Below are 15,879 nucleotides of genomic sequence, written 5' to 3'. Positions count from 1 at the left end.
GCTGAGTGCTGGACTTGCTCCCTCTCTGCTTACCTTCTTTAAAGGCAATCTTCACATGCTGACACCTCATTCGACCTTGTTTCTTTTACCAGAGCAAGCCCACTGTTCCAATGTCCCAGGGCTAGCAGGTGCTGAGGGCAAGCCTGGTCTCATGGTGACCCTTGTTCTTGTCTAAGTAATGCTCCCCTCTCTTCCCCTTCCCCTTCTCTTCTTCCCCTTCCTCTTCTTCCGTCTCCTTATTGTTTTAGAGATTACACTCCTTGGATTTTCATAGGAATTGTATTGAATCTTTACCTCCTTGTGGGAAGTGTAGACATTTGACGATTTTAGATCGTCCAAATGATGAACATAGGCCATTTCTAGTCTTGCTGTGTGTAGCTCAACCCTCAGCCCATACACACCTTCAATCCCTCTGGCTGGACTGCGGACATGTCCTTAGTACACGTCTTTAGTCCCAAACAATGAAGTTAAGTTAGTTTGTAGAAGGAAGCTCCCGTGTTTGGAAGTGATGTCTGATTGAGTGGCAGACAGAGTGATGAATCAGAGAAAGATTTGACGGAACAGGATCTGCCCAACTCTCATGAGAAGAGAGAGAAAAAGGAAGCTACTTAAGAGAGAGACAGACAGTAGAGGAAGACGAGGGTGCAGTACAGGAATGCAGCAGAGTTGGTGGAGAGCAGTGCAGGAGAGAGGGGGAGGAGAGCAGCACGGAGAGGAAGGAGGAGGCAGGTTTACAGGGAGAGTTTTACAAAGGCAGACTGAAGAGAGAACAAGGTGGGCACAGGTGAAGACATAGTGAGCCAGAGAACGAGGAGCCAGAAGATTAGAACAGATTGCCAGAGTTAGTCTGAGGCCAAGTGGAGGAATTCAGTGAGATACTAAGAGAAGCTAGATCACACCAGTCAGCTTGGAGAGGAGATTTGAGCAAGGAACAGCTGAGCTGATCCAACCAGCCAGAGTTCAGAAAGAACGAGAAAGGGTCTCAGAGGCCAAACACATTCTAGGTGTAGATTAGCTCATACAAAGACTAGAAGCTTCCAGGACTAGGCCTAGGTTAGCAGACTGAGGCAGTAAGCCTCAGATGACATTTACGTCAGTGCTGGGAGCCTACCCAGCCTGAAATGGTTTGAAGTAGGACACAGTGTTAGACATAGACAGAGCTTTAGAGACTGGTGGTCTCTGGCCTCTAAACTCTCCAGCTACACTGAATGCTGAAGCTGCTGGCCTCTAAAAAGATTTAAAAATGTCTTGCTTATTCTGTGGTTAAAAACCACTGGCTTGGGTGATTAACACCTGCAGCCTAAGGCGGGGGTAGGGGCTAGGGGCTAGGGGTTAGGGGCTAGGGGGCAGGGGGCAGGGGGCAGGGGGCAGGGGGTGTGCGTAAGTAAAGGATTTATTGCTATGGCTCCTTTCTTTCTGGCCCAGAAGCCTCTCTGCTTACTTGTGAGGAAGTGGGGAGGTTTGGAGTAATAAACTTATTGAACCAGGAGAAGAGAGTCATCCTGGCAGAAGGAAAGGCTTTTACACAAGCAAATAAGCATAAACACACATGCATTCATACACACATTCATATACACACATTCGTTAGCACATACTGTTTGTTGGGCCTAACAATGTCTAATCAGCTTATATACTTACACACACACATCCAGACTTACATATGCATATGGAGCAAAAGCCCAAGCTCCTGCACGGAAAGAACTCACTCATTCTGGATGAAAAGTGAGCTCCAATCTTTATTGTATAGAGAAAGAAAAAGCTTCTACCCTTTTATTGCTAAATGAATTAAACCCAAGTGTACAAGAAAAAAAACTTTGTCCTATTTAGTAAGAATAAGCCTGCCTTGCTGTTAAGAAAAGACCTGTTCCGTCCCATGGTAAGGAGAAGCCTGCCTGCTCCTCCTCTCTCTGCACCAGGTTTTCTTTCTCTATGTATTCCTTCTGCCCTTTCCCAAAGGTTATCATTCCCAGTTTTTCTGTACCTTTTTTAGGAGAATAGATCACATGGTTTTTCCAAACATCCTTTTTTTTTTTTTATTATTTTTTAACAAAAGTTCACTAAAAGTTCAAACATAAATTCAAATCATAAATTGAATAAGAAGTTTACAACAGAGATGTTTACATACGTTTCCATTAAGACTTTATCTAGCTAGACATTCATTATCTGTCACTAGCTCCACAGGTTCATTGAAAGTTAAAAATCATAATTCTTGTGACTAAGTTACCATTGAAGTTTTGTATAGATAAACCCAGTCAATATTTTATCTTCTGTCCCTGCACCTACAATAAATTGTTAGTTCCCTTTTATGACCTTTGGTTAATTGTTTTACACCTCTTGGAACGTGTTCTAAGTTGTAAGTGCCCGTTTTCTATCTCAGAAGCACGTGACTCATGACACATGAAGCCTTGGGGAGTTCTCATTGCAGTTTTCATATCAGAGAGGACTTTAATAGCAGTCCTATTGTGAAGGGCTTAATAGTTACTAGTATAATTTCAGGAATTCTTACAGGATCATCATTAAGAATTAAGAAATCATCTATTTGTCTACACAGCATCACTGTAGTGCATCTTCATTGATCTGTAGAAATCTGCCCAAAAGGGTGAGCTGATGCCCAAAGTTCATCCATTCTCTTAACTGACATCCCCATAAAGTCAGAATCAAAATGTAGAACAGTTACTTCCAATGTCACAGGACCATTCTAAAACATCATAGTGAGGAAATACTGGACCAAAGCAAAACCAAAACCCTTCCAGGCAAACTCCAAACTCTGCATCTCCATGTCTGAGGTCAAAGCGCTCATCAGCTCTCCAACTCCTTTCTGCTTTGATGACTGCAACACACTTCTTTCTCTTGAGCTGGTTCCACTCCCTGTTAGCAGCTTTCCTCAGCAGCTATCCCATAGTTCTGGCATCTCGTACATCTTGGGGTATCCAAGACAACTTCAACTTTATACCTTCTTGTTCCATTGTCTAAAATCCACACATGATCTTCTGGGCTCCTCCAAAGGGCTTGGGTCACTTCTCCAACTCTGCCCTCCATAGCACTCTAGGCTCTGACTCCACTGCTGCTTCTGTTCTTAGTGATCATCCTATAGTACTGGCCTCTCCAATATACTAGGGTCTTCCAATGCAACTAGGCTTCACCAATAACCTCTCATAGGCTCTCTCCATGATGCCAAGCCTCATCTTCTTTGCCTGACCCCTTCAGTCCTGGGCCATCAACTACAACTGAGTCGGCACCTTCTCCAGTGGTCTTCTCTGGGTTCTTTTAGTGCCAAGCCTCAGCTGCTCTCCATGACCCCTTCAAACCTTCAAAACCAGCACCACCTGGTGACTCTTATTACCAAGTCCAGCTGCAGCAGGAAGCACAACCTTGGCTATCTCTGGAGCACAGCTTCTTTGTGCTCTCAGAAAACATCTCACAGAAGATTTCACCTCAGTGATGCTGGTCTCTTCTTAATCACTGCTAATTTTTTTTTAGCTTCAGCTAACCAACATCAACTGTCCCAGTAACTCTTATTCTTGACTCTAAAGCTGGAGTCACATGGCTGACTCTCATGGCATGAGTCTCAAGCTGGACCAGTCATTGTCCACTCCCTCAGTTTCTGAGCCATTCTTATCCCAGCACATCTTGTAGGCAGGACAAACTGTAGGTTGAAAGTTTTGTGGCTGGGTGGCTGTCCCAGTCCCTCCACTGGGAGTCGTGCCTGGTTACAGGAGATGGTTGGTTCAGGCTTCATACCCCCATTGCTGGGAGTCTTAGCCAGGGTCACCCTGGGTTTCTAGAGTCCTCTGGTCTTTTAAAAGCTTCACCTAGGATTGGTTTGGGGAACCATTTGCCCAGTGAATTATGGTTCCAGTTACGCTTCAGAGTTCTCTCTCTGGGATGCTATTCTGGAAGCACTGGGCACAGTAAAGCATTTTTAAGCCACCTGTGTGCTTGACAGGTGCTAGGAGGGTGCCCGTGCTTGCCGTGGAGCAAAAAGTCCTGTTCTAGAGTTGCTCCTGACATAGTGCATGGCTTCTAGCCATGCACCTTGCTGTCTCTGGGGGTGTGCATCTAGATGGCTACACTGCAGCATCCTGCTGGGTATGGACAGCTTATGAGTCTGTCCATCACAACAAAGAACTAAACATGTGATTGACATCCACCAGAGAGCAGCAGGGCTGAGGCTATGGGCTGGGGTGAGGTGATGGGTAACACAGAACACTAGCATGGGGAGGCTCAGGGTGGGGTGGAAGGAGCTGCCTGGCTGATGGTGGTGTCTCCAGCAGGTTTGGCGTGACTGTGAGCTGAGCCTGTAACTACAACACAATGCTCATCTCACGGTCACAAATATAGAATAAGACCCCCCCCCCTTTAAATTGCAGATTGGCGGGATCTCAGACGGTCCATCTCTTATTAATCTCACAGGAGCTCATATTGGAATATAAATGGGCCTTATTTGTGCTTGCAAATCAAATCACCATGAAAGGTTATTTCAAGAGGCAGAAGCAAAATCATAATAAAATAATTTAGTGAAAACTGGAGCTGAGAGGGTGCTTAATGGAACATGATGGGGTTTAATTTCCTTCCTATTTCCATCATTAAAGCTCCATTATTTTCCTGAGACCTCATTTAGGCATCCCGTCCCAGCGCGGCTCTGAGATGTTTCTGGGGCACACAGGAGGCCGGGGTGCCATTAGGACAGAAACCACTAATGCTGTTCCTCCTTTCATTTCTGCTCTTTGATGGCTGTGCCGTGCATCTGAGCTTCCTACCTGCTCACTCTCACCTCCTCTCCCGAAAGCCGTGTGTGTCCGCTTCATCTAGGAGCCTTCAAAGGAAGTGTGGCTCGTGAGTTCAGAACAGGACTTCCTGTTGAGAGCATCCCAAGGTGCAGAGGCTCCGAGGACTCTGGCAGGCCCACCTTGATGGAGCAGTCCCCATCGTAAGCATAGCTACAGCCGAGTCAGCCTTGACAACAAGATCACATCTAGTCATCAGTAATCACAGAGGTCATCAACAGTCACAGTGGTCATCAATAATCACAGCAGCCCTTTCTGTCTCACAGTATGGTGGTAGTGTGTTTCTTGTTGGTCTTGAACTCCATTGACTCCTAAAGTAATACCTTAGGCACCGATTGTGCTCTGTGTGCATGCACGCATGCGTTCATTCTTACATCAGTGTGCGTGCGTGCGATACACCTGTGTGCATTCAAAGGCCAGAAGTTGGCATTGAGTAAGGTCCATTGCTTTCCACCTTGTTCCTTGAGACAGGGTCTTCAATGAACCTGAGGCTTGCTCCTGGCTAGGCTGGCAGCCTAGTTCCCTGTGTCTGCCCTACCTGCTGCTAGGGTTACAGGCATGCATGCTATTCCCAGCTTTTAAGAAAGTGTTCTGGGTTTGATCCAGGTCCTCTTTCTTTCATAGGAAGGGATCATACCCAATGAGCATTTTCCAAGCCCTAGGTATCCATTTTGACCCATAGTCTGGTGTGGATTCCAAAACCTCAGCCCAGTGCAGGTTTTTGGTCTGAGTAGCTGGCCTTGGTGTGGCTTGGTAAGGTTGAATGTCTTTCTGCTGCAAATACCTGGGTGCTCTGGACTGTGGGGCCATGGCTGGTACCGTTTGCTACATCCTCTTCCTTTTCTGGGTCTGCTGTTTCTCTCTGACCAGCGCCACTGCCTGCTTGTTCCTGAGAACTTCCAGCTCACACTGGCCTCACCTGTCCAAGTCCTCAGCACCCTATCCATGACCCTGCAGGGTGTGGCTTGCCTGCCTTACTCTCCCCCATTACTCTGCAGGGTATGGCCTGCTCATCCTTCAGATAGGACCACGCCCAAGGAACTTGGTTAGGGCCTGAGCCCAGGGTAAGGCAAGCAGGCAGGAGCTGCAATGGAGCGGCGCTTCTCTTGGCATTTTTAGTGCAGGTCAGTCAGAGGTGGCTGTTGGCTTTTTCAGTTGCGGTTGGGGACGATCCCAGCTGAAAAGCAACCGGAAGAATCTGGCTGGTAGTGTTGCCTGAGTCCTCCTCTATGGTCCTTGATGGTGTAGACTGTGATCCATGAACAATAAAACTGAAGTGTTTCTGCATCTGGGTGCAGGTTTGCGGTTCTTGTGTGGAGTCTTGAGAGAGTCTGGTGCACTCTGCTTGTTTCATAGACTGTAGAAAGCATGGTGGTCTCTGCACAGATGAGACGGTTTGAGTTATGTTCCAAGACAGTGTGCTGTTTTCTGCAAGCTGACGCAACAGCAGCAGGGCAGGTGACCCGAGATGATGGACGATGGAGAGACGGCTAAGCAGTTAGAGCATGAACTGCCCTCGGGAAGGACTTGTGTACAGACCCCAGCACCCACACTGTGCAGCTGCCAATCATCTGTAAATCCAGTTCCAGGGGATCTGGCGCCCTCTTCTGGAGTCTTCAGGCACTGCACTTATGTGGCTGTCTCCCTGCATGAGCCAGCCCTCCTGAGGAGAGTTCTCTCTGAGTATCAGCAACTCACAGAACTCACAGGCAGACGCTATGCCCGCCCTCGCCCTCGTGGCAGCCCTCATGGTGGGGAACAGTGTGGGAGTAAGGAAGCAGTTTTGGCACATGTGGTCCACAAATCAAGAGACAATCATTAAGACGTTTTCCTAAAGAAAATGCTTTTCTTTAAGAAGAATTGCTCAAATTTTAAATTGGTGTGTTGATTAATATCTCATTTTGTTCTGTCCGGTCTTTTTTTTTTTTTTTTTTTTTTTTTTTTTTTTTTTTTTTTTTTTTTTTTTGAGACAGGCTCACTTCACAGAACAATTTAACAACAATTCTCCTGCCTCTACCTCTCCAAGGACAGAATTATGAAAGTGTGCCCACCCCCTCAGTCCAGTGACTGCTTTTAACTGGCGATTACGGTTTTCTTCTCAGGTTTCTCCTCAGTGGTCTTTGGCACAGTAGTTACTCTCCTGCCTGGGTATCTGGCCTGGTGCCCTGAGCACATAGACCATGTTTACAGCTACTTAGCCTCAGCACCCCTCCCCCACACCCCAGTCCAGTGGGGGAAGTACAAGAGAATTCTACCCAAATAGCTCCTCATGCTGGTGCAGCAGGCTTTATGCCAGGCAGTTATGGGGTGAGAGGAGCTTGTGTGCACGCTTGTACTTTTCTGGTTTGTCCTTCCTGCTTTGGGCTGGTCTTTTGCTCCGCACACTGCAGGCCAGGTTGGTCTGTCAACACTCCAAGAAGATACATAAATGAGATGCCACCCGTCTCGGGGAACACAGGCCCTGGCGGCTTCCCTCAGGCTCTGTTGCCAGGGTTCTCTGCCTAAGCAGACTTGGCAGTGGTCCACCATGCTGCCTTGCGGGCACACCCCGTCAGGAGCCAGGACCATGGAAGCGTGCTGCTAGAACTCCAAATGACATGAGTATGCCAGGCTAGCAGCCAAGTGACACAGTTAACCTGCCAGAAGAGCCTACTCAGTACTGCCACTACCGTGGAACCAGGGCTAGGAGTCTAAGGATGAGCCCAGCAATGGCTTGGCAGCAGTACCCGCTGATTCCGTCCTGTCTGCTCTGCCAGGTGGAGAGCTTCACCCATGGTGACTGGTACTTACTGTTGCTCAGGAGCCCCTGTGGTATCTGTCAGTCAGATTTAACAATAATGCTTACTTCCTCCTCTTCTGGAATCAGAACTGGGGATGATGCCCACTCTGTCTTACATTGACTCCTAGGTTGCTTGCACCATACACATGAGAGAAAAGCCTGGGCCCAGGTACCCTTAGCCCTTGCCCAGCTGTGTCAGAGCCCACTCGGCACCTACAAGCTGGCCTTGTCCACAGAGGAGCCGCTCGGCTACATCATTCTTGACACAGCCGGTGCCACAGCAGGCTCTCCAGCCTCTGCCATCACACAGACAGCCTCGGGGGCCCCAAATCCTGTCCTTTATTCCCAGGAGTCCCTTGCCTCACGCTATGAGGCAACTGAGTAGACTGATTTTAAACTAGCAGGTGACCTTTGAGTCTCACCGAGCTTGCCTCCTTCCCATCCCCCTCCCCAAGGGTTGGTGTGTGACGCAGTCACAGAACAGCTTCCAAATTCTTTAGAAGAAAGTTGCCTGGAGTTGAGGGTGTCAGAGCGGTGTCCTGCTTGTCCCATTCTCTGATGCTCCAGCCTTCTGTCTTCCCGGGGTTCCAAGCCCCACCAGGGCTCTGGACACAAACGTCTATAGAAACAATATCCTGGGGCTTTCTGTAGATGTGTGTGCTTCACCCCAGCTGGTAGCTTCTGTGATAGATGCTGTGGGAATGGAGGCTGAACCTTGCTGTTTTAGGAGTCCTGTGATATGGAGATTACACTCCTAGGCAGTGGGGATGGAGAGGGGGTGCTGGCCTAGTGCAGGAGGGAGCAGAGTTGCATGGCTCTGCGACTACACAGGTTGTAAGGCGTCTACCAGTGGATGAAAGGGGAGGAGGTGGAGGCCCAGGTCAGTATCCACAGAGCCAGCGCTGTGGGCGGAAGCACCTTATAAAGAATCTCCTGTCTGAGAAAGCAAAGTGTCTGTTTGCCATTGCTGTAAAGACCACCAGCAAAGCTCTCAGGGCTCCGGCCAGAAGCGAGAATGTTTGCAAAGGGAAGTAAGTGGGCACTGTCACATCCAGAGCCTCGCTTTGAACCCACTGTGGAAGTGTGCCATCCTAGGTGACTCCAAATCCAGCCAAGTTGCCAGTCGAGATGAACCATCATCGCATTGTGGCATTTTCTTTCTGTTAGGTTTCTTGCACTGACCGCAGTGTCTTCTGGGTCTGCCATGGTGTGTCAGGTGAAGTCCCTCTTTAAAGACTGACTACTCTCCTGTTGTGACCACTCTCTCTCTTCATGCATATTTCCCAGTAGACCTTTAAGTTGCTTCTGTATTCTCCTAATTGTGGACGTGCGTCCATGAACTTACCAGACTTCTTAATGGAGACTTAAGGGAGACTTCAGTGCCTTAGGCACCACAGTGAGGTCTGGTGCTTTAGCAAGGCTGGTCTGTTCCTAGTGTTTACTTGGCACTCCAGGGCCTTCCATGAGTACTGAGGCTGCTAGTGGGAAGGTCGGTGCTTCAGACTGGGCGCTCACCCTTTCCTTAGCAGAGGTTGTCCGTTTTAATGGAGTTTCATCTGTGATGCCAAACACTGAGTTCTGCTACTTCTGAGATAATATAATTATCTCAGCTGGTAAAGGCTATGTTCTGTTAGCACCTCAGTGTCCTGTTTATTAAATGTCCCCACACTGTGGCTTCAGGCACACAAATGATGCCGACCGTGCTTCCCGATGTGCTATGGGAAAGAGGTGTTTGCCTTCAGCTGCCTGGGCTTGCTGTTTGTGGGCTGTTGGTGATGCCTTCTCTCTTGAGCTGAGCTTCCTGATGGATCCATCAGCCTTAGCTGCAGCTCGAGTCTGCACACTGTTGTTTTGGGTCACATGTTTATTCTTTCTGCAGTATAGCCTCTAAGACCTACAAATGTCCCTAGGAAGCCAGAGACATTGTAGCACAAAGGGAGAGTGGAAGGCAAACACATTGTAGCGTGCCCACTGTGGCCCAAATCAGTACTCCAGGGTTCCTTCGTTCCCTGGCCCCAGATTCAGTTTGCTTTAAGTTTTACTATTTTTGAGACGGGGTCTCATTCTGTAGCCCAGGTTGACCTTGAATTCAGATGATCCTTCTGCCTTCCAGGTGCTTGGATTCAGGCAGGAATCCCAATTACGCCTGCACTCCTTTCTGGTAACCTGACAGGTTTGCAGGTGTGGCTGCATGGCCCACCCCGAGTGCTGGCTGGCCTGACCTGCAACTTCTGTAACCTGTCTCGTGTTGCATGCGTAGAGGCATGACTTCCACCAGCCCAGACTGAGCTTCAGTTTTGCCATGATCACCTCTGCCCTCATCTGTAGAAAGAAGTGAGCCCTTCCTGCTTTTGTGAGGGTGAAATGAGATACCAAGGTGAGCTGTGTGCTGGGTAGGCTGTTCTCTGCACCCAGCGAGCTCTCATATGTTGCTGTATTGTCCACTCGGCTGTATGGAGGCTGTTTGGGGAGGACTCTGCTAGTGTTGGTGCTGGGACTCCCCACCACGTACCAAGGTTCCTGTGTGCTTGCCTGTCTCTTCCTTCCCTGCCTGCCCTGGTGTCAGAACGCAGTGCTGTGGGCTCTGACCTTGTCTAAGGAGACAGAAACTGGTAGGGGTGGGGGTGAGGGATAAGAACAAGTTACCCTGCCTCCTGTTACTGTCTGCTCACCCTGGCATGCATTGGGGGAGGGCAAGGGCTAACCCAGTGCTCCTGGCCTTGTCTTTTGACATCGCCACTGCTGACATCCCCACTTACCTCTGTGTTCCTGTCCCCAGATAATATTCTGCACCGACTTAAAGAAATAAATGAACAAATCTTATTAATGTCTAAGAGGTGAAGTAACTCAACTTGATAAATGTTAGTGGGTGTGGGCTGACCCACACTCATGCCTCCTTCTTGGCCTCGCAGGTCACAACCTTGTCCTCAGATGCTCTCAAGCCTCCTCACTATGAAGAGAGGGGTGGGTGTCTGTGCAGACCCTCCCTCCCTCCCTCCTTCCCTCCCTCCCTCCCTCCCTCCCTGCATCATGTAGACGCCTGTTACCTACAGTAGGAAAAGCAAGCAAAGATAACTCTAGAACATAAGTTTTATAAAGTCCTCAGTTTACGATACGTGAGGTTCAGGTTCTGTAAGTGCTTGGAAGAAGCTAGAAACAATATTGAGACAGGGAGGGAGCAGTCCCCAGTGTGCTGGTGCAATTGGGAATCTCGTTTTTTATGCTGGGCACCACAGTACTCCTCCCCTGCTCTCCCCCCCTACCCCCCAGCAATGTTGGGGAGAGCATGTTTTCTCAGGGCCACAGGCCTCTGCAGATGGAGTGGTGTGGGTAGCAAAGGCCTTCACTTTGAGGTGTCACTGGGACCTCCTGGCTGGGAGAGCCCACCCTGCTTGGCTAGGATCCGGTGTGGCTTCTCCATGGCCAGGGGTAAGAGGTTTTAAAGCTGACTGCCACGTTGAAGAACTTTGGCAAGGAGCAACACTGGTGCACAGCTCAGGAAAACCTCCATTGCTGGTCTCTGGAGGATCAGGAGTTCCAGAGAGACTTCAGCCTCTCATGAAGGTTCCCTCCTACCTGGAATCCCAGCAAGGTGAGCCAGAATCTGGGCACTGCTGTGGCTTCCTGGCTAATAATGAGACAGTGTCTTCGAAAATAAGAGCAGGAAAAAGGGACCATTCCGTCATGATTACTGGGTATCAGTAGATTTATCTCCAGTGAGATTAGACTGCGTCTGCTGATGCTGTGGCCTGTGAACAAGGGGTGCTTGTGTCATTTCCAAAACGGACCTAAATCTAAGATGGATTGGCCCTGCTCTCTTGAAGAGAACACTCTGCTATGTATCATTAGTTACTTATCAAGAACAGCATGTTGTATTGTCTGGGCTCTTATTAATCACCCCTTTCTTTCACCATCGAACTGTGAGCATAATTGGATGAAGTTGATGGCTTGCAGCCACCTTCACATCCATCTTCCCAAGCCAGTGTCAGGGAGACACTGGATTGTGGACATCCACCTGGGAGCGCTCTGTGCACGTCTGATCCTGAAATCAGTGCTACACACTGGTACTTGGAGCGCTCGCACCTTGTCTTGTGTCAGAGAGAGAGAGTCAGGGGAGCTCTCCACAGCAGGATGGGTCTGTCCAGAGATGTTTCCCAGTCACAGGGCACACACTGCTTTCTGTCTACCCTGGAGCTCCTGGCCTCTCTGCCCATGTTTTTTCCTATGATCCCTGGCAGTTTGAAGTCACAGCCAGGGTGATGACCACCTCATTGGCCCTTAAATTTTGGGCCAATGTGCAGTCAACTGGTCAGGGGATATTCACAAGTCATGCCTAGTCAGTGGACAGGGACACGTCATCATACTGTGAGGGAATGTATATTCATGTGACTCAGAACTCAGAGAACAGCATGGAAACGGGTCTTTAAATGGAAAGATGGCTTACAGACAAGGCTTGGCTGAGTCTGGCCAACGTGAGTGCTGGCAGTGAACAGAGACAAGAGACAGGGTAAGTAGGGTTGAGGGCATGCTCCAGAAGAGAGAGAGAGAGAGAGAGAGAGAGAGAGAGAGAGAGAGAGAGAGAGAGAGAGAGAGAGAGAGAGAGAGAGAGAGAGAGACAGAGAGAGAGAGAGACAGAGAGAGAGAGAGAGACAGAGAGAGAGAGAGACAGAGAGAGAGAGAGAGCTCCATGAGACATGAGAGCAGTGAGTTTCAAAACCTGGGCTTGTAGATTGTTTCCTAAGAAAAGTCACAAACTTGGACCAAGGTGTAAGTGCCCCAGTGCAGAAGCGAGAGGGGCAGATGATAAAGTTTTGCTGGCAAACTCTCACCAAACCCATGGCTGTGACGATGAGTTCTCTGGAAACAGACACTCGATAGTACGGCATTTGTGGGGTAGAACGGTGAGCCTGGGAGGGGTGAGGTCTGTGCTGCTTATGGCCATTGTCACCCTCTGCCACAGATGCCGCGTCTAAGGACCCCAGTGAGCAGAACTCGCAAACTCATGCTGTTTCTGGAGATCATGGCTCACAGGGCACCTCTCAGTCCTGCAGTTCTCCCCCACCCCTCAGCTCTTCCCCACCCCTCCCCCAGACCAGGATCTCCTGCTCGTTGCTGTCCATGAGTTGCTACCGTTTGTACTCATGCTGTTCTTTAGTGCGCTCATGGCACAGCGCCTGCTGTCTCTGCCAGGAGGCAGGCTCTAGCACAGCAGGGTATTGGTTATCCCACCCCCATCTCTATTTCCAAGTGAATATTTGGGGCACAGTGAATATTTGTTGTAAAAACTGAAATTATTTTAAATGCAACACAGTCGCATTGGGATCCTGGAACTGAGAAAGGCACCAGCGGCGCCTGGGAACATGTAAGGAAGGCCTCATTTAGTTGCCTCCCAGTTGGCGAGCCGTGCAGTGCTCTGGTAAGATGCTGACAAGGGGTCTGGAGGTGGAGGTTTATCTCCGTCTCTGCACCACTTCTGTCTCAGAATCGAAGTTTAAGAACTGGTTCAGTGGGGCTTGCTTGCATGAGGCTGGAGGGTCAGCTTGGTCAAGTGACTGATACCAGGAATTCCTGTTTGTAGAACGGGATAGGTTTCCGTACAGGTGTTCCATCTCAGTGGGCCCTGCTCTGGCCACCCTATTTAAAGCAGGCACAGCCCCAGGGCTGCCCTCCCAGAAGTTTCCTCAGTTTCCCCTTTCCTTCTGACACCTGCCATGATTTCCTGGACATGCTTCTATCACAGGTTCAAGCCTATGAGGACAAAGAACCCTGTTCTCCAGTCTCTAGGTTCCTGAACACAAGACAGACTTTCAGGAACTACCAAATACGATTCCTGCTTTAAAGTGTAGTTAACTGAGTATATGAGAGAGAGTGGAAAGGACATGGGGGTGGGGTGGGAGTGAGGGGAATACAAGTGAGGGGGTGAGGGTGGGGGTAGGGGCAGGACTACCTGGTGACTTCTCAGCTGACAGGCCTCCTGCTTCTAGCATATGCCTAGGGCTGGGACTGTAGTTAACAAGCAAGAATTCCAGAAATGTCTGTGCTCAGTGAGTAGGTATGGGAGTCCTATCGGAGTATGTCCATCTCTCCACTTCAGGTCGATCCTGGACTTAAAAACTTGTCCGTCGAATTCTGTGAATGTATAACTTTAGTTATAATCGATGCCTTTAGTCTTTAAGAAAGGATTGACAGAGTGGCACACAAGGAAAGGTGGTTGTTTGAGGCCTCTGGCTCTTCTGTGAAACTGAAAGATAAAGATGGCTTCATTTCCACACACCCTGGGGGCCTGAGTTACCCTCTAACGTGATGTTGCATGCTGAGGAAGTCAGGTCCCCCTGAGGTCTCACACATAGTGTCCTGCAGTGGAGATAAGACCAACATATCCAATATGACCGCACGGCACACATGATATGGCTTGGGTGGCAGGTGACAAAACAGACACAACCTTGACAGATACACTTGTCTGATGCAGTGTTTTACATAATACCCTAAGCTCTATAGACTTGATATCTGGTGCCTCCCATGCTACACACCTGACACATTGAGGCTAACTGGCCGTCTCTCAGCTCCCAGGCAGGAACACAGGCCCCTGTGCCTCTGGGAATTTTGGAGGGAAGAGACCTAACTTTAGGACCTGCTACATGGCAATACAAATGGAATCCTTCAGCCTTGTTTTAGAGAATGAAGGAGAAAGGTGGTCTGTCTTAAGGATGACGTAATGTATTTCTTCTGCCTGGTCTGTTGCAGGAGCATCAGGAGAGCATTCTGGGTAATACCATGCAGAGTGTGATTGCATTGCTCAACAATCTGGTTGCCTACAAAGACTCAAACATGCAGCTGCTTTATGAGCAAGGTAAGCAGGGAATTGAACCTGGACCCTCTGGAAGAGCAGTCATTGCTCTTAAGCACCTAGAGCGCTGGACCAACCCCTAATACATAGTTGTTAGACTTGTCTCCCAGGTACGTCTTGATAACCGACGTCGTCAGCCACAGTTTTGCTGTTTTGGTCTCAGGTGTTAGCTCTGCTTATGTGCCTGCTGTGCACCCAACTGCTCCAGTATTCCTTCATCCTGAGAAAAATAGGCACCACCATTTCTCTAGTGAGAGATGTCAGCAAAGGACGTGGGGCTCGGGTGCTTATCTGTGCAGTTCCTTTGCCCTCTGTGGACCTGTCTTCATCTGTTTCTTGTGGGCTATTTCCAGAGTGAGGCAGCTTCAGATATAGTGGAAACCAAAAGACTGTACAGAGGAGAGAAGCTTCAAGTTCTGTGCACGATCAAAGGCTCATAAATTAGAGTGGGGTGTGGCCTCTGGACTGTCCAGCCAGCGGTGGTGATGGTGGCCCAGAATCCTTTGCCTCCTACTACAGCAACAGTAGAGGCAAGAGCATGATGGGGTCAGATCTCTTTAGGGAACAGAGGTGGGCAGGCTGTGAGTGTCACTGGGCCATGGCCTGGGCGTCTGGGGACACAGAGGTCTGTGTCAAGTTCCATGGTGCTTGAGGATCATCTGACCTCAAAGACCTTAGCAATTTTGTCATTCAGTGCTCTTGTAGCTAAGAATGGCCTTGAACTCCTGATTTTGCAACTCTACCACTCAGGGCTGGCATTTCCCATGTACCAGTGCCTCTGGATTGAAGTGTTAATGTGTAACTCAGTAGTTAGGATCGTTTTTTTTTTTTTTTCTTTAAACATTTTTATTTTGAAAATAAGGGTGAGATTACAAAACAGAGTGAGAGAGTTATTAGCCTTTCGGAGCTGGGTTTGGGCTCATCCTGCACCCTGACATTTCTGTAATGGATCTGAGTGCCAGCCTGGCTTCCCAGCAGAGCTGTCAGGGTGACAGATTCAAGAACACGGTACAGTGCCACAAAGCAAAAGACAAAGCAAAACAGGGCACCTCCAGAGAAGGGTTTAAAGGAGCTCTCTTTGTCTCCGATGGCTCAGAGAGTGTCAGGAATCAAAACACTGATTTTTTTTTTTTTGTCAAGTTTATATTAATCTGACTAAATCAGTGTTTACTCAAGAGACCAGAAAATACCTTTGAGAGTTGTCTGTGCTGTATGAATAAAGAAGCCACATTTGACAGCCCTCTTAGACTCCTTCAAGAATAACCGTCAAAGCTGGGTGGCACATGCCTGTTATCCCAGCACTAAGGAGGCGAAGGCAGGGGCATCAAGAGTTAAGAGCCAGCCTGAGCTACATAGTGAGTTCCCAGCCATCCTGGGCTGTATAGTAAGTTCCAGACCAGCCTGGGTTACATGAAACCCTTTTTCAAAAAAACAAACTCAATAGACAAGTTGGTAAACCTGTTACC

The 15,879-nt window shown here is 48.8% G+C and overlaps 1 protein-coding gene across 16 annotated transcripts in view; it reads left to right on the top strand.

The window, feature by feature from the left end:
• The window catches only part of Ulk4 (unc-51 like kinase 4), a 290,769-nt gene that overhangs the window by 132,544 nt on the left and 142,346 nt on the right, over positions 1-15,879 (top strand). For all 16 annotated transcript variants that reach the window (XM_076917962.1, XM_034484051.2, XM_076917954.1 and 13 more), the window contains one exon: positions 14,311-14,416. In XM_076917962.1, coding sequence (XP_076774077.1) covers positions 14,311-14,416 — 106 coding nt within the window. The remainder of the gene's footprint in view (positions 1-14,310; positions 14,417-15,879) is intronic.

The sequence above is a fragment of the Arvicanthis niloticus genome, chromosome 21 (assembly GCF_011762505.2).
Source record: "Arvicanthis niloticus isolate mArvNil1 chromosome 21, mArvNil1.pat.X, whole genome shotgun sequence".
Lineage (NCBI taxonomy): Eukaryota > Metazoa > Chordata > Mammalia > Rodentia > Muridae > Arvicanthis > Arvicanthis niloticus.
Note: the sequence above shows the minus strand (reverse complement) of the source record. Positions and strands in the feature narration are given on the sequence as shown.